This window comes from Paramisgurnus dabryanus, chromosome 9 (genome assembly GCF_030506205.2).
Source record: "Paramisgurnus dabryanus chromosome 9, PD_genome_1.1, whole genome shotgun sequence".
Lineage (NCBI taxonomy): Eukaryota > Metazoa > Chordata > Actinopteri > Cypriniformes > Cobitidae > Paramisgurnus > Paramisgurnus dabryanus.
The window spans coordinates 26950720-26977046 of NC_133345.1; the positions used below are offsets into that span (position 1 = coordinate 26950720).

Here is a 26327-nt window from a genome sequence, read left to right on the forward strand (position 1 = left end):
ATTTATTTCACTCAACTGAATGGCTTGCAAATAGCATACAGGCAGAACTCAAAACAAAATGACCAGTTAACTGGTTAGTCATCATCAAAACTGTAATAAAACCACCACATAAATGCTTATTATTAATCAACAGATTTTATTTACATAAAGAACAGAATTATGTGTGTGGACTGTTGTTGTCACATTTAAAAAAGCAGGATCTTTTCCCCTTTCTATAGAAAGCAGGAATTTACAAATGATTTTGACTTTTTTTTAACCAAAGACCAATCATGGACATAGAGACAAAGCCTTTATTGAGATTTTGCCATGTTTCTGCAAACATTCCCACCCATCCCTTCACTAAAATCTCTCCATTAATCATTTGTGTCCAACCCCACCGCAACCTTGGTGTTTCGAAATAAATGCTCAAGGGAAAAAACAGACCAAAGAATCGATTGCAATGGACTGTGAAGAAAAAGAGCACACAATGTTTCAGAGTGCAATTAGTACAGCGATGGCAAGATAGACAAGACAAAACTCTAAAACTGAATACGATAACATAAATGTTATGCTAAAAAAGAAATATGCTAAATCTCCCTTCTCTATCATAGCTCTACCTTGCCCATACTCCGAAACATAAATCTACATTAGGGTCTACAAATGTCCCAGTTTCTGTGAAGGATCTTTCCATTTGAATTATTTCCCCGGGTTAAATTGCTGCATACGTTGAGTTTATATTTTATGTCTCTTTTCGGTTTTTGTTAATTTAAACATTTTACTAGGTGGTCAATCTGCAGTTTGACAGAAACAGTGCTCTAAACAGGGCCTAGTCTGCTGCTTCCTCATTATCAACATAAGAAAAAAGTTAAAAGAAATATAAAACGTAACCCCCCTCCAAAAAAAAAAAAAAACATGGGACACAAATGACAGTCAGTTTTAATGCACACTTCATAGCAAAAGTCTGTGACCACCTCCCCATCCACACTAAAAGAAAGCTGTATGAGTAGGTCTGCCCATGCATCTGAACAGCAGTGAATCAGAACGAACATTTTTTAACTAATGTGCATTTAAATCACAAATTGCTTGCAGTTCTCTCGTTTATGCTTTGTTAATATATGCTTTAGTTTATCAATTTTTCCCTAAGACTGTGTCCTTTACATGAAAAATGAATTGGTCTTGGCAGAGCATGGTGTTCACTCTTTCATTTTTGTCTTCCCTCACCCCGCCGTACATTTCTAGACTTCAATATTGTTTCCGGCGTAAAGCCTGGTCCATGTTCGGGCTGCAAAAGACAAAAAAAGCAGAGTTAATACATTTGCCTAGTACAGTTTATAACAACTCAATTCAAATTTATTTGTGTAGTGCTTTTCGCAATGTTGTCGTTTCAAAGCTGCTTTACAAAAAAATGCAAATTTATGTCAGTCAAATAAATTTATTTAAAAGTGTTGGACGGTTCATGTTGAAGGAAACCTCAAAGTTTCTATGGTGTATTCTAATGTGTGCCAGGTTTACTATAACACTTAGATACCAGTGGAGATCAGTTATTGAGCATACCTTTGCTGCAAACCTAACTTGTCTAAAATGACACAAAGGGTGTGAATATATATCATGACTGTTAAAGATCAGATAGATGATCAAAACATACATAGAGTATTTACTGCTTTTGGATCCATAGATGCTTCACTGTTTAATAAGATGGGTATTTGGCAGGGAAGCAATGTCTTTTAATTGACAAAATAACTCATCAATTACGGAAAAAAATTCAAATTCTTCAGACAAGACAGTAAACAGTTGCAAAATCAAGATGCAACTAGAAACACTGCCAATGAAGAATGTCAGAATGTAAAAATGAAGAAACTGAACCACACATTAGGGGGCGCTATGATCCATGTGACTGCAACATTAGGGTTGTATTCAGGTCCAAATACTCACAACCTACCCAAATTTGAAAAAAAAACACTGTTGTTTTGGTTAATTGGTTATCCAATTAATTTACTGTGCACTTAGTGGATTTTGTATGATTCTGTACCAATAAAACAGTATTTCTGTATGGCCTGAGGCTGGGATTTAGGGGATTTGATGCAAAGGTATTTGATTAACGTAGCATTCGGTTAATATCATCATCTTATTTTTGACCGAAGTGGCATATATGATAGTATCGTGTATCAACGATCGTCAGACATTATGCCAATAGCAGGCTTTCATGACGATAGTTGGCAATGATTATTATTATCATAGTTTCACATTAAAATGGGCATTGTGTGCTCTTCTTCGCATGAGAGAGTTTGTGGGCTTCACTTTGTGCGAGAACTTGTAACCCGCGCGGATTCCGTCTCAGACTGACCTGGACTTAATGCGCACGGACTCTTGCTCATACCTGAATGCACGTGGCATGGACTCTTCTAGCATCTGAACTTTTAATGCGCATGATACTCTTCCTCGCACATGAGCTTGTAATACACGTGGCTCTGACATTTCCTTGCACTACAGAAATTGGAACGCAGGCGTTTAAAACCAGCGAGTGTGTTGTTCCCGCTCCCTGGCACGCAGGAAATTGTTAAGCGCAGGAAATTTTTAAGTGCCTGTGCTTTAATGGTGCGCTCAAATTAATGGCATCAGTTTTAAAAGGTTTGCAGTCATGACAGTGTTGCCCTTGCTTCTTTTTGTCCACCAATCAATTGACTTGTCATAAATGAGTAAAAAATGAACAAATAAATAAATGAGTAAACTACTGTCCCACCCTCCGATACTATCAAGTATCGGCAATCTCACAGTCTGACGACAGAACGATCTCAAAATGGGACATATCGCCCAACACTTAGCATATTGTGGCTTTTGCATCTGAGCTCCTTATATATAGTAATTAAAGTAAAAAATATAAACAAATATATTAACGTGTGATATGTTTGCAAAATATGTATTCAAAGGGATAGTTCGGCCAAAAATGATATTAAACCCATGATTTACTTACCCCCAAGCTGTCCGAGTTGCATATGTCCATAGTTTTTCAGACAAACACATTTTCGGATATTTTAGAAAATGTTTTAGATCTTTCAGTTGATTAAATGTGAAGTTACGGGGTCCACGACCTTCAAGTCCAAAAAAAGTGTGTCGATTCTTTACAAATTAAATCCAAACAGCTCCAAGATGATAAACAAAGGTCTTCTGAGGGTAATCCGGGCGGTGTTGTTGAAGAAATATCCATATTTAAAACTTTATTAACGTAAATAACTACCTTCCGGTAGCGCCGCCATCTTAGTTGCGTCCGCATTCAGGAGAGAGTATTAGCGTAGTGTACGCACTTTTCTTAGTGACGTATGACAAATTCGGAGGGCGGGGGCACAGAGCAGCAGCAGAGTAACCTCCGTAGGCTGCGTAAGCTCCCATCCTGAATGTGGACACGACTAAGATGGCGGCGCTACCGGAAGGTAGTTATTTACATTGTTAAAGTTTTAAATATGGATATTTCTACAACAACATCGCGCGGATTACCATCAGAAGACCTTTGTTTATCATCCTGGAGCCGTTTGGATTTAATTTGTGAAGGATGGACGCACTTTTTTTTGGACTTGAAGGTCGTGGACCACGTAACTAGAGATCGACCGATACTCATTTTTTCAAACCGATGCCGATAACAAATATTTGGAGGCTTATGTGCCCGATAACCGATATGCTGAACCGATTTTTATTTACTGTTATACTTCTGTTTTTGACATAATAATTACTACACTACTGAACTGAACAAACCCTTATAATAATAATAATAATAATCATCATCACAATCACTCCCTCTTTGCATACAAAGTCATAAATAGAGGGGTCTGAAAGAGTGAAGAATAATATTAATTTAATGAAAACTATATTCCCAATACATGGACTATTCCAAACACCCCTATCATTTCGTCAGAAATGGACTGATCCAAAGTTCGCGCTGCAGTTTTCAGGTAACAGAGCGGGAGAGAAAGAAAAGTATAGCGGAGTTGGCTGCTTGTTATACATAGTTTATAGAGTAAAACAGGTGGATTAAGTGCCTTTTTTGGGATATAATATCGTTGTTTTGACCAGCAACCTGAGCCTTCAGCAATCCAACCAGTAGTTAGCAAAGAGATTTTACAAATAATATCACTGACTGCAATACTACATTCAGGAAAGTAACAATCAAAACGGCTTATATATCATCAAATTTCTTAACTGGTAACATTATTTGATTTCAGAATAATTAATATTTAGTTGTTTTAGCTTATGAAATGGCTGTAGACAGCGCTGTTTATCTATGCATTTACTCGCGCATTAACTGTATTAAACTGTGACTTCTTGCGGAGGTAATAAATAATTAATTAATATCCACAGACATTTATTTAGATATTTTAGCAAAATAATGTTTATCTGGTAAATGTTAATAGGGTAGATCTTGTTAAAAGTGGTAGATGTGCTTTAGCCTCCGGTAAGTGATCAGCAATATGAACGTGATTTTACGATGCTAATGATAAGCATAAATAACAGAAAAACTAATTTAATTTAGCGTTTTTAATTCCACAAAGCATTAATTCATGGCTGTTTTATTCATGCAAAGCTACGTCGTTATTGGGACCGGATTTTATGGATCAGCCAGCGTGACTCTGTGAGTTCGTCTCTATTCTTGGACAAGCTGCATACATTGCTTTTAATATATCAACTTATTTAACATAACATACATTAATGCACAAATAAGCTGTGCTATAAATGCCTCATATGCAAAGTAAGTATACTCAAAGTCCTTTTAATAAAGTCGCGTCACTCCGCCGTCATATTTGCTGTGCACGCTGCTGCTGCTGTGAGCTCCTCTCCTCAGATGCGTCCAGCGCGCAATTTTCTTGTTTATCGGTCAATCCGATATTACAAAACAGATATCCGATCATCGGAAAATGCTCAAATATCGGGGAAAATATCGGAAAACAGATATATCGGTCGATCTCTACACGTAACATTACATTTAATCAACTGAAAGATCTAAAACATTTTCTAAAATATCCGAAAATGTGTTTGTCTGAAAAACGATGGACATATGCAACTCGGACAGCTTGGGGGTGAGTAAATCATGGGTTTAATATCATTTTTGGCCGAACTATCCCTTTAAATTCCAGCAGTGCCATCAAAACAAACTTTTTAAGTATCCGGGAAACCACAGATAAAAACAGAACCAACAAATAAATTCCTAGTCAAATCTATTCCTAATGCATTTATCATTTCAAACTAATTCTTCCATGAAACACTAAAAATTTTTTGCAGCATTGTTTCATAAAAATTAAGACAGGGGTCATTGCTCAAATACAATACAAAAAAGTGTCACATGAAAGTAGCCCATATGACTCATGTGCTATATTCTGAGTAAGTCACTGTTTACTCAAAACATTTGCCACAGCTTTTGAGGCTTTTTTCAAATATGGAAGGCAAAGGTGTGCCGCACCAGGTGTGGCATCAGTGACTAGAGACCTGAAACCAACAGTGCTTCTTCCACAGAAGAAAAAGTGTCACTTGTTTGGAATGACATGAGGGTAAATGTTACTTTAAATGTATGACACAAGCCCCCACCTGTCTCTATGGCTTGAGCTTCATTACTCTTCCACTGCTCTGCGACATCATTTGCTAGAGGATCATCAGGGTTGGGAGCACTTAGTAATGCTTGGATTGATAGCAGCACTGTGCGGATCTGCAAGGCTGGAGACCATTTATCTGTGTGACATCACATCAAAGATATAGACGGGAGATGGAGAAAATTATTAGCAGAGTTCAGTAGAGTAAAGTTATAAAGTACAGTAGAGCAGAGAAATCATCATCCTGTGAAAGTCATTAGCAACACAAAGGTCATGGTTTCTTACCCCAAGGAACACACACAAACACAGATAAATAATGTATACAGTTAATCCTCTATAATTTACTTTAGATAAAAATGCATAAATATAGATCTAACTTATATTGAAATCATAGTATGTACATGCCAGGCAAAAAAATTGTATAAACTTTAAATAGATAAATGTAAACTCCCATCATCTTCACTCTGAGGTAGATTTTTTTCCACTTTTTATATGCAAGTGAGTAAGATGTTAACATTTTGATGGTAAAATGTCTCAGCAGTTAGTGTGTTCCACCATCAATCATATACAGTGGTTATGTAAAAAATATATAGTTTTAAGTTATAAAAAGATGGTCTCACCTTTCAAAATATCTAGACATATTCTTCCCAGCTTGTCTACATTAGGGTGATATATTTTGGTCATGAATCGTACTTTCGGAGCTGCCATGGGATATTCTTCAGGAAGAAATAGTTCAAGTTTAAAAGTTCCTCCCTCAAAGGGGGAGTCTTGAGGTCCGGCAATGACCACATGGAAGTAGCGAGCGTTCCCTTCATCCGGCTCTGCTTTAATACCTGGCACTGGTTCTGCCAACAAACGCTGCGTTTCCTACACACATGGAAACAAAATCAATCAGACTGGAAGTAGCTCTGTCATTCAGCTAAATGCCTATTAGGCATTATATCATCATCAATATCATGGTCAAGTGTTGGTTTAATTGTCCTGGATCAGCAAAGCACATTACTATGGCTTAAATTTCAGCTTCTTGGTTTAAATTATTTGTAAAAACACCTTATCTTGCACTACCAGGCAAGTTTGATCTGTACTATATTTTCGCTGCTTGTACCGCTTACTGACATTTTGTCTGACATTATACTTTGCACAAAAACAGATTCAAATTTATACCATAGTTTAATTTACTTTAAAAAACAACAACATACTGAAAGCCACTCTCAGGTATGACACAATGCTGAACCTTAAGCTCTTTGGAAACACGCACCCATATGACTAATGATACCAAGAACCTGATATCACATGTGAAGTCTGGAAACGAAACAATAATATGGTCTAGTCTACCCCTGAAAGACCTTCTTGCCATTAAACAACAAGACCACTTGACAAAACATTATAGTAAAGTCATATTGGACAAATGATCTCATATCAAAGAGTGACAATGTCATATGAAAAACAACTACAGTAGAGATGCACCGACATATCAACCAATAATCGGTATCGGTCCATAAAAGTACATTTTCTCAGAAAAATTTAAATTTCAAAAAGAATTTGAGCTCTGTGTATAGAAAATGTACAGAAAAATCACTTATTTAATGTTCAATATCAATGCTCATTACGTGAATGAATAACATTCCGGAAATTTAATTTATGGAATTTAGTAAAGGCAAGTTAATATTACCACAAAATATCGCTATCAGCAGATACCGATATTTACTACACAAAGCCGTAGTTCACTGACAACATTAATTAAAAAGGCCTGTTTATATATTGATAACAATTTACATCATGTGTGTGTGTGTGTGTGATATATATATATATATCAGTGGCGGCTCGTGACTGCACTTCCGAGTAGGGATGCACCGATACCACTTTTTTTGGAGTACGAGTACGAGTACTTGCATTTCAGTACTTGCCGATCCCGATACAGAGTACTTAATAAAAAACATGATTTAAATTTACAGGTAATAGCTTTAGTCATATAATTTAACAAAAAAAAACAAAGGACTAGTCTCCAGTTTGTTGTAAACTCTGCCTCTTTGTACAACACAAGAGACATTACCCCCTTACACGCCGCTCAAACATAGACATTTCTAAGACCGTGGTATCGATTCCAGGTATCGGGGGACTTTTAACGAGTACTTTAGAAAATGTGGTATCGAGGCCGATACCCGATACCAGTATCGGTGCATCCCTACTTCCGAGGATGCGCTAATTCATAATAAGTGTTCGGATTGTCACGTGTGTGGTTCCCTTTTCCAAAATATGTGTCATGCGTGTGGAGAGATCCTGTGTGCATCACGTGTTTTGTCAAAATAAGAGCCTGCTGGAGACGCGTCAAAACCGTTTATGATAAAAGAGACGCTCACGTTCCCTAAATACACGCAACACACTCCCTTAACAGTAAACTCTGATTACGCATGAGATTGTGCGAGTATCTGGCACACGCGAGCGTCTCCTTTCAAGTTCAAGGCAGCAGGCACTTATTGGCATGACACGTGATGCACACACGATCTCTCAAAGCACAGAACACATATTTTGAAATGACGAACCACACACATGACAAGCTACATACATGTTGTGACAAACTTCGCATCGTGCGCTTCAAAAAAAAGAAGTCACCAGCCGCCATTATATATTATTTATTTATTAAGTATGTAAACATAATAATTTTAGAACAAACAGGAAGAAGACATAAGCTAAGATATTAGGAAATAAAAAGAAATAATAGAAAGAAAATAAAAAAAATAATGAAATATTTTTTAAAAAATTATATTATTGCTTTTTCAATATAAAAAAATTATTCTGAATAAATGATTAATGTATAAAAACGCTATAAGAAACACATAATGGGAACAGACTTTGACAGAGCACTGGACGATAGGCTTGGGCGGTATCCAAATTTTTATACCATTAAACCGCCTCCCTATTTTACCCCGGTATACGGTATTACCGTATATAATAATTAAAAAATTATGACGTATCAGACGGCTTCACTATAATGTTGGCTTGTGCCTAAACCCTTTAGAAACTGAATACCAAACACTAATACTGAAACAATAACAAAATAACATGCACAACAATATTAACAACTTTTATTAGCAACAACTAGCAGTTTATAAAAAAAAAGTTAAATACAAAGGTCAAACAGAATTAACCAGTTGTCGGTTAAAAAAGTGATCTCTAAATTAGGCTATTATAGACAGTGGACTAAACGCGACTACAGTTAGCCATCTCATTCCAATTTCCAGGATATTTTTGTGTGAAGTGAACAAATCCCTCACACTCAATTTTTCACAACTCGCCTGTTTGTACTTATAAACCAATAAAAACCATTTGGCGGAAGGTCACGACATTTGTGTTCTGGCGCAAGGTCACGGCGTTTCGTGCACTCGCGTTGCATCAAGCTAAAATTTAATCAAAGCAACAGTTTAAGACTTGAAGAAAATTGCTGAACATTTAAACCTATTTTCTGCACATTCCACCACATTTTAATGAAATAAAGTCCTCTTTCTGTTAACTTTTATTTCTGCATATTCCAGCAAATAAAATAAAAATATTTTTTGTAAAATCCAGCAATAAAATAATTAAAACGAAAGTCTTTCCTGGTTGTATTCAGAATTATTAACATTCACGTCTTTTAACAGTAAAGTGCAGATTAAGTTTTGTTTTTGTAAATCATTAGACATTTTTACCACTTAATTAGGTTTTGCTTTGTAGAAAGCCTTTCTTTAAAGTGAATTTCGTTTTGTATAAATTGTGTCTTAATTTTAATAAATGTTTTATCAACCAATTGCACGTAGTTAATAAATTAAAAGCAAATATAGTAGACAAAATAATAACCGTGACATGGAGGCGCCGGCACGGCGCATTGCATTGTTAACTTGGACCTCATCATAAATGAATGAAACTCATACATTAGCATTTAATATCTTTGCTGCATTTTTCTAAAACAGACAAGGGCCTTCTCGCGGCTCGCATCAGCAAAGCATTGCATCGTCCATGTTGCACTTAACAAAAGTTAACACTTGTCTTTTTGAAAAATAAAAAAGTGATAATAGTTATACAAAAGAGTTGTTCTAGTCGTTACTAGAAGGCAGTTAGACCTGCCTTGGCGGTGCGTCTTTAATGCATTCTGAAGGTGCCCGTTTTATCGTTTTGCAGTCTATTAGGAACATTCCGCATAAGATGGGTTTAGATTTGGAATTACATTACATCTACATTTTAGTGCTAACTGATAAGGTGATGATGATCATCATCTTTATTATTTTTAGCACTACCTCAAACTTAAGCGCCGTCTCTTCGGAGCTGTCATTTTCTTAAATAAGCCGTGGCAGTGTTTCAAATGAACTTCTAATAAGACAAACGCATTTGTTTTCCATGCGATCACCTTACCAAAACCATTTTGAAACTAAGGAGTCATTTGTCCTCTGATTACATACAAGCAGCATACAATCTCCTCGGCGACGCGTTTGCGGGAATCATGTTTCGCATGAGCCAGAGGCAGAGCAGCAGAGATATGTGACAGAGTTGCGAAATTGCAGGCGTGGCTCGAAATGGCTGTTATTTCAAACAGCGTAACTTGTTTTAAACTAATCAGTTAATGGCTCGGTGGTCGTTGAAGAAAATTTTCGTTTTCGCCATCCCTAATTTAATATTTAATCCTTGTCTGCTATATAAGTTAATTGTTTTTTTTAAAGGCCGGTATGGCGGTATAGAAATTGATACCTTTGCTATTTTTAGATCCCACGGTATACCATATTACCGTATTACCGCCCAAGCCTACTGGACGACATCTCTAATAATTATTAATAGATTTCCAGATGATTTAATCGCTCCAGTCTGCCGTTTAAGGGCTTAATTGCAACCATAAACACCTACGATTATCTTCAAATGGTGTCTTCGAAAATGGTATTCTATAAAAATGAAAGCCATCTTTTTTGGCATTCCTATTCTGACACTCAACAGCACAACAGGAAATTTTCTAGGGAGTTATCTTGCTCGTTTCACTGGTGTCTAATTCATTTCCACTGTTTTTCTGCAACCACATTGCGCGCGCAGCTTGCAGTGACGTAACTGCGACGTCTACTCCAAAATGGTCTATAGCTCAGTTGGTAAAGCAAGATCATGGGTTCGTTCCGCAGGCCAGACAAAAATACTGCTATGTACCTTGAATGCAATCTAAGTCGCTTTAGATTAATGTGCCTGCCAAATGCATAAATGTAAATACAAATCTGAACTAAATCACACAAATTTTGACCTAATTCCATTTAAGCATTTAATGGATGCTTTTATCCCCAGCGACTTAAGAGTTAATATACATTTTATTAGTATGTGTTCCCTGATCGAACCCACAACCTTTGCACTGCTAACGCAATTTTCTCCCAACTGAGCTATAGGAACACAATCTTATTGTAAAATATTTGCAAGATTGTTTTGGTCTACAATAGCTGCAATGTTTATTTAAAGCAAATTAAAATTTTATCTAAATTAGAAGCTCTCCCTATAAAGGTTTTGTCGTTTATTTTGTTGCATCCCTCGGGAATCACTACACTGGGAATAATTACATTAGACACGTCTGTGACTCCGCTGTTTTTTAATTTCTTTTTTTAGATCTGCAGCAGCTTATGCTAGATGTTGTACTCAGAAATAAATTCCTTGCATGTTTCAGATAACCCACAGACAAACCCATACAGAGAAAACAAAGACAAAGAGACCAGGCTCCCTGTCATGGTCTCATGCTTAGGGGACTGGAAATCAAAACTGTTCCCAGCAATCCCAATCAAGCTTTCATTTCACACACAAAACCCACTGCATCAAAACCCTAAAGTGTTCCCACAGTTAAGGTGTGTTTGAAATTGTAATATCACACTTAATTTCCATGTTGCCAAAAAAATGTAAATTCTGACAGCACCTACAAACTGAGCTATATGACCAGAGTCAGAAACGACAGATTGCTTAAAACTGTTTCACAATGTTTTCATAGTCTGTCTGGGAATGTTTTGTTAAGCATTTGATGATTATACGGGAGAAAAATTAACAACGTACACAAAAGCTGACAAGGCTTGTACAGATCACTGGGCTGTATATCCTATCTGTCTGAATGCTATTAATGTTTTAAAAATATGCAAAAAAGATATACGTTGTCATAAGGAAGCGGCTAATTTCACCGTCCACCTTTAATATTTCGTGCCATTAATCGTTTCCTGAGACTTAAATATTAATCGTCTCACTGAGACGGGTGTGTTTCTTATTAATCTCAAATTCAATTTTATTTAACATTTCTGCTCTTTGGGCCCTTGCATCGTTAGCTGATTTAGCAGCGAAAGTGTCTTCCGTAGCATACAGGAAGAGGATGACACGGATTATTTTGCTTAGAATCGTGTCAAAATATACCACACCGTCACTTAACACTAAGGGAAAACTCACGTAATCCAGTCCTCATTTGTGAAATTGGTAAACAAATAATTATGTCGGGCGAATAAGAAAATCTATTTGGCATGTTTTTAAGACTGGTGGGGAGTTAGCTAGCCGTGTGTGGAGCGGCTAGCTCGCGAGCTTCCACAAAACAGCTCGCGCTTAATGAATGACAAACGATAAGACCAAGTCGCGCCTGCCACTGTCACGGTTTAAACTTTAGTCCGTGTTTCCCGACGATGCGGTTTTGTCATCTCGGAATGGATTTGATTTAAGGTGTTAAATAGTAATGAATAAAAGATAGGCCCTCCGCCATCTTTCTCTCAGCAGTGGATGTATTTTTAACCCACCCATATTCGGGATACGAGTGAATGTACTGAAACGGAAGTGGCTAACAAACATTGCCCAGACGCTAAAGGCTAAACCAGCTGTCGCACGATCATTTCAATGATATTTAAGAACGGGTATGTTATACAAACCAAAAAGAGGAAATAAAATGTGCAATGTATCTCACTTAACGTTTACCTTAATGATCCTGCGGGGCAACCCTGCCATCTTGTCTTGAATGCGGTTTTTAGCTTTGACTCTCGGTGCCTCTTACTTCGTTTGCATTGACGGCGGAGACGCAGTGCACGCACGCCTTCCGGCGCCTTGCGTCAGGGCGGCGTGACCTCCAGACTCACGCGGAAACGCGTGCCCTTGATTCATATGGAAGTCTTGGAACATGTAGTTTTGTTAGGAGAGACAGAAAATATTGATGAGGTTTTTTGTTTTATAGTGAAAACATGAATTGCTGGGGCTGTGTACGTCAGAAAGACATAGGGCACAAACTATTAAATAATTAACTTTATTTCTTATTTATAAATATAATTAGAAATAAAGTGCTAACATTGTTATTTGCAATTACAATCTAGAATAACCTTCCCGTAAATTTCAGCAATTTCTTATTCATCACTTGACTGTAAAACCTTCAAAGAATTTGTGCAACAGAAAGGTTATGTTGATGTTAAAAGTAGGCAAGTAGGTGAATTAATCTCATTCAGAAAGCTTCTCAGATTCTATGTTTTGTTTCATGTGTAAAGTAGCTTCTTCCTGTGAAAAATTTATTTAAATTTCTCTACATATATTTTGGCTATGCTGTTTGTAATGTAATACTTTTCCTTATAAGCATGGCAAGCCATACATTTCAAAAACACCCATTCATAAGGGTGTTTTTTGGCATCCACTCAAAGAAAAAGCGCTATATAAATGTAACGAATAATTATAAAAGAGGGAATTGTGTAAAGGGAATCAAATCACAAACTATAATAAAATATTTAAACAAGTTGACAACCTGCCCTCTCCTCCCCTACACCTATTTACCCCCTCCCCTAATATCTGTAGAGTTGTAGAGAGAGTCTTTCAAAAGCTTTACTGGACTAAAGACCTCAACATCACAGATGAAATTTCTTCATATGCCTAGATCAGGTATGTGCTTTGTGCTAGAAGACAATACTTTTTTGTTTAAATCACAATGATCACCAGAGATCATCGAACGTCATACTTTACAAACTTTACAACGTGTTCTTAATGTATTGGTTTGGTTTAAATTAATAATGTATGTGATTCAAACTTGAATATCCAGATTAATTCAGTTTTTATTGCGTCATTAGAACATTTGCTGAGCTTGACAGGTTTATGTTAAGAAATGTGTTTATTTTACTATTTAATAAAATTGTATTTATTTGATTTACTTTTGATTAAACATCACAGTGTTAAATGAGAAAGGTAAGGTTAATAATGGTACAAAAGCTGTCACTGGGGCAGTACCCTTTTAAAAAGAGCACCTTTGTACACATAATAGTACCTTGAAGGCACATATCAGTACATAAATGGTACAATTTTAAAGGGTACTGTCCTAGTGACAGCTTATTATCTAATAATGAGCTGAATTTAGCTAAACAGACCAATAATAAAAGTAAATGTCAATGCAATGCCATTTTGTGTTTAACATTGATAAATAGGCATGCAATAAGAATATATATATATATAGCTTTATTAAATCAATTCAATCAATATACAAAAGTAAAAATGTTTTGTATGTGACCCAATCTGTTAAACCCAGCTAAAGTAATTTGTTTCATCCTACATAATATAAAGAGCAGTCTGTGAAAATATATCCTTGTTATATTTAATACTGACTGAGCCACAGAAGAAAAGTCACATTATAATACACTTTTCATAGAAATCTATTTGTGAAGATTAAAAAATCTGTCCTGTTTGTCGATTAAAGGGTTAATAGACAAAAAAATATTATGTATATAGTTCTCCGTAGGCTTTTGATCTCTGACCTACTAATGGGCGGGACTATAAACTCTCCCATGGATCCACACCTTTGACATGTTTCAGTCATCCCTCCCAAATATGCCTTTGTTCCAGCACATTGGAGCAGATGAACCAATGTCTAATTTATTGCCTTTTGCCAGTGCACACAGTGAACAGACAATGCCAGCTGAATTAGAGGGGCTACTGGTTCAAAATGCGTTCTGACAGGGCTAAACCCAACTTCCCAGCACACTTATAATCATTTTAACCAGTTGCATATAGCATTTTACACATTGCATATACCAGAACTGAAGGACCATGAGACGTTGAAGTATCTTATAAACATGGAAAATTTATCAAAAAGCAATTTGGTTAAACAAAATATATGATACTGATGTCATTGATAGTAAAAGTGATAAATAGGAACAGGATTTATTGCACTATACAGAAGTAAAATTGCTAATAAACACCTTTGAGAATAACCTTGATATCTCTACTACAGCTGGTGTGATGTTATGGAGACCATGGAAAAGTTGTTCCTCTATACTGGGTCTTCTCATCTACCTGCTGGAATGTGTCACTGCCCACATTCCTCCATATCCGACAGGTTCGGCCTTCTCCGCCACACGTAGCAGCAGTGTATTGGGTGGCACTCAGCAAGCTATAACCTTTGACCGTCTCCTGGTTAACATTGGTGATGACTTCAACCCAGATACGGGTCGTTTCCGATGCCGCATGCCTGGCGCATACTACTTCTCATTCACAGTCGGAAAGTTTCCAAAAAAGATGCTGTCGGTTATGTTGGTGAAGAACGGGATGGAGGTGCAGGCCATGGCGTACAGCGGAAACCGGAACGAGGGCCGCAAAGTGCACAGTCAAAGTCTGATGATCAGTCTTAAGCCCATGGACACGGTTCACCTGCTGCTACAGAAGAGCCCCAAGTATGCCATCTACAGCAACGTCGGACCATACATAGCATTTAGCGGTTATCTAGTCTACACAGACCCAACATCCTCTGTGAGCTATCTCAGTAACCACCTGTCTCCTCCAGGGCTTCATCTTCCTGGATGTCCTCCCTTTGTAGACCATTATTATGATTGGAGAAGAAAAGTGGCCCATGAGGAACCACGGTCTGCCTTTTCTGTCGCCAGAACATCGTCAACAAAGGGGGAAAGTAAGGGTCATCGCAAAAGAGAAGCTCTTACATTTGATGTGGAGTATGTGAACATAGGGGGTCATTTCAACAAAACATCCGGACGCTTCACCTGCCATTTTCCAGGCGCGTACTTCTTTGCGTTTACCGTGGGGAAGCACCCTCGTCGGGCGGTATCTGTCAAGCTGATGACAGGTAGTGGAGAGGTGAAGGCCATGGTGTTTGATGATGACACATCTCAGAAGAGAGAGATGCAGAGTCAGAGTCTAATGTTGCCACTGAGAAGAGGAGACAGTGTTTGGCTCTACAGTCAACAGGATGAAGGCTACGCTGTTTACAGCAACCAAGGACGCTACACAACCTTCTCTGGTTTCCTCGTCTACCCTGATGGTGAATCCGTGGACAGAAATTTCCTGAGACCCTGAGCCAGTTCCAGTGCAAACAATTCATAGGCCTGCCTATTAAGCTTAAGTTTTTGTATGAATTCTGTTAATACTTGCATTTCTTTTGCAAATGTGATAAGATTATACTGTAGAGTACTATTGCATTATTATGTTGAATGCTTTATTCTGATTGGTTGACAAATGTTCCACAGGTGTTGATTATTTTCTGTAGTTGTAAAATGCACACCTAACCTGTTAAAAGTCTTAAAATAACCACCAAGAGTGTTTGCGGTATAACGTAATGTAAGCAGAATAATTGACTCCAGTCCTTTGAATTACGAGTCGTGCCACATTACCACCTTGGGTGTGCATTATTTTGCGATTAATTAAATGGCCCGTCATCAATTGTTTCTTACATCAGGTCCTTGTACAATATAGCTGTAAATTTTGTATAATTCTTGGGTGACATTTAATATTAATGGTTTAATAATCATGTTAATTTTTTGAAATGAATAAAATTACTTATACTGTATAATAAATAGCAGAAAACTAACTGTAAATGAACTTTAAAGAGTAACCTAAAAACATGTTATTTTGTGTATTTGTGCAATACAATGTGTTTGCACATTATTTTTCACACACTGTACATTTTTATAGCTCCAGATTTTCCTGAAATGCACAGATTTGAAAAACGTTGTGTCCCTGATTGGCCAGCTAATCTGTACGTTGTGATTGGTCTGAAAGGTTTCATTCTTTCTGTGTTTTTCAAGCTTTGATTGTGTTTACAGTGCGCAATATTATAACGTGTTCATGTTTCACATGTAAAAAAACTTGAACTTATTTTTCACACAATTTACTTATCTGTATAGCGCTGTTTTCACTGTCCTAAAAACGGGCTGATGTCTTCCTTGTTCTATGAAGTCCCTCCTTCAGAAATACGTATGGAGTTCTGATTGTGTGGTTTGTTTAGTGTGTTGTGATTCGATAGCAACTTAACTTGCTGTTAGCTTAGCTGGTGACTGACGTATTTCTGTGGGTGGTGGTGTTTAGTCAAAAAACTGTTTTACTGACATCATTGAAGCAGGAAGTATAGGGCTGTAGTCCAAACTGGCCATTTGCTGTAGGCTTTGAAAGGCGAATTCTGTTAAAGAAAATATATCGCCTGGCAGTGAACTTTGAGCTTTATAATTTTACAGGTATTATTTATAGTATTATAACAACATTACACACTAACTAGGGTTTAAAAATGGGATCATAAAGAACGTGAACTGACGTCAGCCGGAAATGTGACGCTCCTTACCATGTTTGAAAGATTCCCTCACCATGCAATCCTGACAGGAGTTAACTTAGGGCGCACTCACATTATCCAAACCAAACCAAACCAAGCCCCAGCGCGATTGTCACCCCTCCCTACTCCCCCAGATGCACGCACTCACACTGTACTTGTATCGATCCGAGTCCAGGCGTGCTTTCGTCATTAAGATGCGATTGTTTTGAAAAAAGCAGGAAGTAAAGCTCTCTCTTAACACTGGAACCCACCGTAATGATAAGTCTGTGTTTTTTATTCGGAGTCGTTTGGTGCGCGATTACAGACAGCCCTCTCACATGTCATCATATTGCTTAGTTCATCTGTCACGTGCGCAGCTCGGACATTCACGTAACCTCGCGGCGCGCATCAAAAGGTTTTTACGGAGGCAGATGAAGGTGAGTGGTCGCGCAACTGATGTCTTCGCCTTTTGAATCGCGCTCAGGCGCGAATGCGCTCACACCACAGCCTTCCGCGCCTGAGCCCAAGTGAACCGCGCTCCGGCCCACCTCTGCAACCCGGCCGCGGTGCGAATAACCAATCCACGCTCGGGCGCGGAACAGAGCGATCACACTAGTCAAACAAACCAGGCTTTGGGGGTCAAATGCGCCCGAACGCGGTTTGGTTTGGAAAGTGTGAGTGCGCCCTTACAAGCTGTGAGTCCGAAGCGGGAGGAATAATGATAATGTCGGTCTTCTCTACGTCACCAATACCAGGAAGTAAACTGTTGCCCACAATCTGTGTTTGTTGTAGTCCAAGAAAAAAAGATTTACGTTGGAGACGATAACTCGCGTGTCATCGTTTACTTTGGGGTATGTACTTGCATATCGTTAACATACTAATACACACCTACACACACCAAAGGAAATTAAAAAATGTGAACCATTGGTTCTTTTTAAGTTCAAATTCAGTTTGATTAATTTTTGTGATTTACTCTTTTCATAAAATCACCCTATAATGTAAAGAACATTAGTTGACAATAACCTTGATACCTTTGATTTAAAAAGTCATGTCAAAGACTGAAATTAAAGTGAAATCAATGATTGAAATCAAAATTTCAAAACTTTAGCCTGGATTTCACCGTCAGGTTAAAAAAAATCTCACATCAAAATTATATAATGTACTAATTTCCACCGATTGGCTAAACATTTTTGTTAACCTAAAAGTTTTTCCTTTGTTACAATCGATCAATCAACAAACTTGAATAATTTTATTGTCTGTTTTTAAACAATTTTTAATTTATTACAAGCCTTAGAACATTGCACATTTTTCTTTATTACACAATAATAAAATTACACACAGTTTTCAAGAACATTCATCAACATCTTTAACAAATTTCATTACATTCATCAAAATCACACAGTCAGATCATCAATACTGATTAAAGTGTCACAGTCAAGTCAAAGCTATTGGCTTGATTTATCATTTAACAATTAAACATTTTTAAACATTTAAACAGTGAAGCAAGGTACAATTGTATACAATATAAAAAAATAAATAGTAAACAGGGATCATGGTTTAAGTGCAAAAGTAAAATACTATAAATATAAAAAACATCTCACCTTCACCATATTTACAATAATATATTATATCATAGCAAAATAAATAAACCTGACAAGGGTATTTACTTCATATTTTCGGTTATGTTTTCATATTTCTTGTTAATTCACAGTGCACATTTTTGTCCTTTTAGGTAACTATAAGGGATGAAGGTACAAAATAAGCAGTACACATACAGTACAGTTTATGGACATACAGTATATAGGTCCAGTGCAAAATGGCATTCATCACTCAATGTTTTCAGCTTCATCGTGGTATTCTTGGTCCTCTTGGTCATCATGGTAATCTTCTTCATCTTGGTCTTCTGGGTCATCTTGGTCATGTGAGTCAATTGACTCAGAAACTTGTGAAGCCTATTAATATATAGACATGGTTATTTTCAGAGTGAGTTTCTAGAATTTCTTTACATTTTTAAAAAACAAAATAAAATCTATTAACTGACCCGGGGTTTTTTCAAATCTCTTTTTAAAGCTTTGGCGCCTTTCTTGTAAGATCTGGTGTATGTATCCACATACGCCACGAAATGGATGAGCGTATAGATTCTGTAATTAGAAATCATAAGTTATTGTAATAAAACTGTACTTGTCAAATGAGAGCCATGTTTTATCTCAACATTTCCAAACACATTTTTTGTGCAAGTTTTCTTACCTGTGGTATATCATTGCAAAAAACTGTAGTATTAGCAATGACGCAAAGCCCAGTAGAAACATCAGTGCAATAGGATCAATGGAAAGTATTTCTGTCTTGGACTGAGTCCCATTCGGATAAACCTTTGGGATCTTTATGGAGACTGCGCCACCAATAGTTTGAAGGACGAATGTTGCCACCAACCAAAGTGCATTGCAGAAGAAATAGGCAAATGTCACCTGTACAGAAAAAGAAGGAGGAGCTTATAGGAAGTGCCTTTTTCAGATAGTTGACTCTTTTTTTTCAATAAACTCATGTTAAATAGATATCTAAAGATGAATGCTTCATTTGCACATGCTTACCTTATTTCTTAGTTCTATTAGATCATTAGCAATTTTTTCCTGTTCCTCTTTATTTTCTTTAAGTGGCTCTAGATACCGTAGTTGCAGCTCTGTCCAAAACTCAATTTCCTCCTAAAAAGATAAATCACACACTGTAAAAAATATCTGTAGAAATTACAGTATTACTGGCAGCTGTTTGCCAGGAACTTACTGTAGATGTTACATTTATGGTTTTTACTGGCAACAATTTGTTCAAAGTTAAATGAACATAAAACATTAAGTTACTGTATTAAAATCCATCAGCAGAAAGAAGATTACAAAAGATGTTTCATGTTTATATTCACCATTGGAAGTGTAGCCTCTTGCATTGGAAAATTGAAAGGTTTCTCCTGCAGACGTTCAATCCAAGCTATCGAAACACAACAGTTTATATTGTTATTCTTACTGCTGTTTCTTCAACATGTACAACTGTGGAAAAATGTATGAAAGGTAGGCAGTACTTACTTTGATATGAATCTACTGAGCACTCCGCTACACTAGAGCGTAAAAATAAAACAATGTAATTATCAGTCAAAGTGTTAATTTCAATAAAATAACCATTAACCTATACATTAATCTTCCAAATACAGTACTATAGACGTATTCACCTTTCTGCTTCTACTGGAACTTGCACTTGTGGATTTTCGGTCATTGTTATGCTTTCTGCTGCTTGGTCTTCATTCATAACTTGATAAGATTTAAAACATGGACATTTACAACATGCAGCCTGCATGACGTGCTTCTTGATGGTATCGACAGCTGTACCCTTAGTCTTGTCACTGCTTTCGCGAGTACCCCACGTGACAATGTTCATGTTGACTATGGAGTAGATGGCCAACACTAGATACCCACTAGGTATGCAAATGAAGTATAAAAGTCCATAGACGACCAATGAGAACTCCTGAGGGTGTAGAGCAGCCGTGATGAGATACAACAGCACCATGCTAATGAGAAACAGGCCACTGGGAGTAATGAAAGTGTTCTGCACTATTAAATCACCTGGGAGGGTTGATAAAAAATACATTGGAGATTAATTCCTTTGGAGAAAGATACAAATATCTATTAATAATTAAAAACAAATTTTACCTAGGATGGAGAGAATTGTTCCTGCCATGAGAAATGCATAGAGTACACTCATGACTGCTCCAATTGTAATCTGAGTGTCAGGCTTAAGTTTGAAGCACAGTATCAGGTAGATAAAAGGAGGCACTACAGCCAGAAAAAGGGCCCAATTTCCTTCCATTTTAAAGATGAACATGAAACTTCCTGTATAAGACAAAGCTTTTAGTTATAGATTCTAGATAAGCATTGCAATTGTAAATATGTCATAGTAGCATCACTTTTCTATAATAATTTATATCATCAACGTACCAGATATCATCAGACAGATAGTGGCAGGACCCAAGATTGAAGCTCCCATGCTAATAACCTGGTACAAAATGAACAATTTTGAGATAGAGCTGTTCTTCTCAGCAGTCAAACCTCCCGAGCCCAAAAGGTCAATGGTGTTGGCCATGGTTGAGGGTCCCCAGCGTCTGCGCTGGTTGTAAAATTCTTTAAAATCCTGTGGAGCGTTTGTGTAGGCATCAGATGCTGCGCAGTACTCCACCCTCCATCCCTGCTGGAGCAGCAGAGTGCACAACCAGCGGTCCTCACCTGACATTACACCACAAATTAGTTTATGGAGGAATTTGATTTACTTACTAATTCCCAGTGGTTAGCTACAAGTAACTTACCTTGATCGTACTGAACGTGGTGGCTGGCCTCAGAGGCTTTGGTTGAGTACGTCTTCATGACGTTGTCGTCCATGAGTGCCGCCCCTCTGAAAAGACTGAAACATCCAGGACTGCACAGGACGCAGCCGAGCACGTGCTCTGCAGACTTTTGCAGCCAGTGACCTACAGCGTATTCAAACTTCTGATACCACACCATGGGCCCTTCATTCACAAATACATGTATAGTAAGTATCTATGCCAGAAAAACAATATAAGTATATAATGTATAGCAGCTAAACTTCAGTTATTATCTTACCTGCGCCTGTCGGGTGAATCCTGCCACAGGCAGCTCCAACCTCTGGGTAGAGTCTCAGTCTGTCGATTAATAGCATCAGTGCAGATGGCTGGAAATCAGTATCACCATCCACGGCCAAAATGTATGTGTTCTCCTTTTCTTTCTGAGAACCAGAAGCAAACATGGTCAATACGAGTGAATACTCTACATAATAATAGCCGAATCTTCAAAAGCTCCTTACCTTAAACTGTTTTTCAAGGATTTTTAATTCTCCACCTTCTTCAAACATTTTGTAGTATTTTCCATTTAGCCTCCAGCCAAGAAGGTAGTACAGGTACATTATCTGCAAAGAGGAAAGTCAGATGAAATGTAGCTACTATATGTACTCCAAACAATCTATAGCTGTTTCGGCCGCAATGAATTATACCTGCGACCATCTTTTCTTGTGACGGATCTTCTTCTTGTCTTTGAGGTGAACCATCAACAAGTTGCCTTTAGGGAGTGTGTATTCCAGCCGACCACCGTATGGAGTTTCTATGACTTTTTGAGGAGGAAGTGGTGGCCTTTGCTTAAACACACATTTTTCCTCTTCACTAAAAATGCTAATGGATGCATGGCAACAAGAGTTTGAGGTAAGGTTTTGCTCTTTGTCCCGGTAAGCTCAAAAAGGTATGAAGAATTAGCGAAACTTACATGTAGACTTCTTTGACTACGTCCACCAGGGTTTCGGCGTATTCATTTGCATGCCGTCTATTATTAACGTCCTTGAAAGCGTCATCAAAAAGCATGTGGAATTCAAACTCCACATCGCTTTGTTCGTCTGTTTTTGGTTTGTATTTGTCAAGCCTGGTAGCAAGGAAGATGATGTCGTTAATGCAGTTTGGATTTTATGCAAGTGACAAAACGCTGACTAAACTTAAAGATGGTCTACCTGAATATAGAGATGATTAACTTCATCATTTCCTCATAGGTCTCATGCCACATTGTTCCACACAAAAACACTTTGATGGTTTCCTGTGATCTGAGGAAGACAAAATGTGTTTAATAATGCTTCAAATTACAAAACATTAACATCAAGGATAAGTCGGTTACCTTTCCTCCTTTTTTTTCTTTTTGACCTCAAAACGTGTGTTCAGCAACATGGACTGTTCCAGAAATGTCCCGTCATACATGCGTCTCACAAACAAATCTCTTGTCCTTTCTATTCTGTGGATCTTCAGGTACCAGACATAAATTGTACTGAGAATGAGTCCCAACCACCAGCACAGAGCAGAGCTGCCCATGCATGCCAGTTCGCCTTTCTTCATATTCACCACAATGTCCCGGGTACACACAGTTCTTACAACGTCCAATATCATCAAGCTCACCCATTTGTCATCATTAATCCACTGAATCTTTTCACAATAGGTAGCATTTGCAAGCCCCGTAGGCATGTAAACAACTGGAACAAAAAATACGATCAAAACTGCGAATGACACAAGGTACATGGGCACGACGAAACTGCGCCGCAGGAAATGCATCTTACAAGCCACGACCACAAACCAGTGGCACAGGGCAGAGGATGCAATCTGGGTAGCCACCAGCAATCCAACTGTGGGTGTTTTAAAGAAAAACACTGCTGTCTTCCAGTCCTGTCCTGATAGAGGAACATAAGCTCCAAGCACAGCAGCAGTAACCACAATTCTTATCAAACTGGAGAAGAGGGCGACCACGTTACGGCATTTCTCTCTTTCAATTTCTTTAAAAAGAGATTTTAGAAAGGAAATGTTAAAGAGCGAACTGTAGTTCTCCCACCAGCTCAGAGAAACGATGATGGATCCCCCGATGGCAAGGCCGACTGATATTTTCAACTCAAGAGAGCTTTCACCTGCAAGATAACTGATTGCAAAAAGGACGTAACCCACGACGATGAGGACAATGGAGCATGCAGGTATTATTATAAAGCTCTTCATGCCTTCGTTAAAGCACTGAGCGACCACTTGGAAGACTGCAGACAGGATGCTCACACTGTTCAGTATCATCACATTAGTGACAATGTCAAAGTGTGGCATGGCAATGACTGCTAAGACTGCAGCTCCTAATGCTATCACGAACTCGACAGCAAGCACCTAGAAGAAATGAGTGATAGAAATAGTCAGAATTAAAAAATGTTATATGGTCCATTTCTTTTATATCTACACAAGTTGTGAATAAACAACAGGGTCAAACATATGCATGTTTGCTTACCCACAAAACTTTTTTAGAAGGTACTACTGCGGCCTTGAAGAAGATTTTCCACATGCTCTTAATCAGGAGAAGAACATATGGTGCAACCAAAACAAAGCCAGTTCCCAAAAGAGCAGTCACATTGTGCTCTACAAATGTACTATTTTTGTTCCCAAAAGTTATTAAAAGCAGAAATGTTGTCTGTAAAAACAAAAACAAATAACAAGTATTACAGACAGTCTTATTAATTAGGTGTATTTTTTACAGGCGAAGTTAAATATAATACTTTTAAACAAAAAGCATGATTTTCTAATAATAATAATAATATTACTACTACTACTACTACTAATAATAAAATAGGAGCTTACTTTACTGAGAAGTGCAAGAGTGAAGACAAGTAAGGTAACAACAATACAAGAAAACCATTTTAAACAACGTGCAGCAGGTTTTGGCTTCTTTTCATTTTGAATGATTGGAACTTTTCTGCATGTGTCCCATGGCTGGGATTGGCTATTAAAATAAAGATAAATAAATGGTTAAAGCTGTGAACAACGAACAAAAGATAACTGATATAAATCAGGACATTTATTTCAATATGTAAACCATTTTTGGTTCCTTTCTATTGCAAATTTTTAAATGTCAAGAAAATTGAATTTGAATAACATTCTGTATGTAGGCTACAGGTCACTCAGCTGTCGAACAGATCCCGTTTATTGAACAAATTTCTTTATAATCTAAGCAGTAGAGTTGGATGAATTTTATTTTACATTTTTACAATCTGTCTTTTACTGTCAATCTTCCATATGTGTTGCACATTTTAAAAAGGGAACCAGCGGGGGGAACCAACTGCACAGGAAAAAGTTTCAGACCGGAATGAATTTCCTGCGGCGCTTGCCCCATCGGCGCATTTCTTTGGACTGTCAGAATCTTTTTTTTTATCATCGATAACATCATAGGCTATATCAAGCGTACATGCTTTTGTCACAACGTAGGTACATAACTGACAATAAGGGGCGTTTATACCTTGTAAAAAGTCATTACAATTGTACACTTAAATTACGTAACAAGCTCAGTTGTATTATTCACATATATTTACGCCGTTTCTCAGTCGGAAGGATGCAGGTCTTATTTCAGAATTTAACAATTATAAAGTTGACAATTATTCTTAGTTAATCGTAAATTTTTGTAATATGCTTATGACTTTCGAATGTAATAAACTAGGCTTCATGCATATGCGATCTCTGGAGGCATCTCTGCAGCCTTTAGATTGTAAAACAGCCACATGGTTCCCAAAATGGGGTTCGCGCAAGGCAGGAGTTGATAAAAAATTATATTTTAATTTAATTTAAATTAAATCGTACAAAGGACTTGTAAAATAAAAAACCTAAACTAACAAAAATACATAGCCTGTAATTTGCATGTCATGTGATCAGTACACAAACACTTAAATATATCATACAATTGAGATTGCTTTGTGAAGGAAAGATACGTTTTATGTACACAAATAGAAAAAAGGTCTAATAACAGACAATAATAACAATGTAAAAGACTGCTGTTAAAAACGCATAACAATAAATGTTTTGCTATTAAAAGTATTGAAATATTTACTTAAAATTTAAGGGGGTACTTTAAGTAAATATTTTAGGTCCAGTTCGGCTGACGAATAAAAGTTTGAAAACATCTGCATTACTACATAAAGGGTATGACCCTCAAGCCACTTAATGCCCCCCAGCACTGGGAGAGAACAATTTGAAAAAAGTGGAAAAATAGAAAAAAATAAAATAAAATTACTAAAATACAAAAAATATTTGTGTGTGTGTGTTTTATATGGATTTATAAATAAAACCATATTAAATTAGCATAAAAATATTTAATTAATTGTTGACTTCTTATTAAACACGTCATCATATACATCTAAAGTTCCAAATACCCTAAAAATTCTGATTTAATTTTGGCCTACTGATGAACCAAAAACAAGGCAAAATCATTTTTTTTATAAAAGTTTTAAAGAATAAAGGGCTAATTATAGCTCATTACCTGAATTCGTTATTTAGATGTTTATCCATTTTGATGCCAACCTTTCCTTAATCGTTAGCAGATAAGACTGGTCCCTCAAGCTTAAGAAGAATGACAGTACACTTTAAAAGCTTGTCTTCATGTCCTTCCCCTCATTTTTTAAGTCCCTGCCCACATATACGTACTTGACTCCTACATGTCTTAGTCCCGGCAATGGTTAAATCGTCCAAAAGCCAACACAGACCTAATTTATTTTAAGGAAAATGTTTAAACAACTATCGAATATATTTGATTACGTCTAATATCTATATTTATTCACTCTTCAGATTTTTGTATATAAAAAGACTTGCATATGAGGAAACATAAACCTTCTACTAATTCTACAATTTAATCGAAAATAGCTATGATACACACTGTATATGC

The 26327-nt window shown here is 37.1% G+C and overlaps 3 protein-coding genes across 3 annotated transcripts; 1 reads left to right on the forward strand and 2 right to left on the reverse strand.

Moving 5' to 3' along the window:
* Positions 1–115: 115 nt before the first annotated feature.
* ube2na (ubiquitin-conjugating enzyme E2Na) lies at positions 116–12644 on the reverse strand. Its single transcript, XM_065283377.2, has 4 exons — positions 12486–12644; positions 6173–6419; positions 5551–5691; positions 116–1261 (listed from the first exon to the last, which is right to left on the reverse strand). The coding sequence occupies exons 1-4, from the start codon at positions 12513–12515 to the stop codon at positions 1215–1217; spliced, it is 465 nt and encodes a 154-aa protein (XP_065139449.1). The 5' UTR covers positions 12516–12644; the 3' UTR covers positions 116–1214.
* A 2130-nt stretch (positions 12645–14774) lies between these two features.
* c1qtnf13 (C1q and TNF related 13) lies at positions 14775–15967 on the forward strand. Its single transcript, XM_065283946.2, has one exon. It carries the CDS (start codon positions 14775–14777, stop codon positions 15840–15842), a length of 1068 nt encoding a protein of 355 aa, XP_065140018.1. The 3' UTR covers positions 15843–15967.
* Positions 15968–18293: 2326 nt separating this feature from the next.
* Positions 18294–26005, reverse strand: LOC135769511 (chitin synthase chs-2-like). Its single transcript, XM_065278864.2, has 19 exons — positions 25926–26005; positions 24257–24398; positions 23910–24089; positions 22776–23791; positions 22615–22704; positions 22377–22529; positions 22111–22285; positions 21925–22026; positions 21705–21846; positions 21410–21610; positions 21045–21329; positions 20760–20939; positions 20282–20672; positions 20139–20170; positions 19979–20043; positions 19656–19766; positions 19315–19532; positions 19109–19208; positions 18294–19019 (listed from the first exon to the last, which is right to left on the reverse strand). Exons 1-19 carry the CDS (start codon positions 25952–25954, stop codon positions 18894–18896), a joined length of 3738 nt encoding a protein of 1245 aa, XP_065134936.2. The 5' UTR covers positions 25955–26005; the 3' UTR covers positions 18294–18893.
* Positions 26006–26327: the final 322 nt, after the last annotated feature.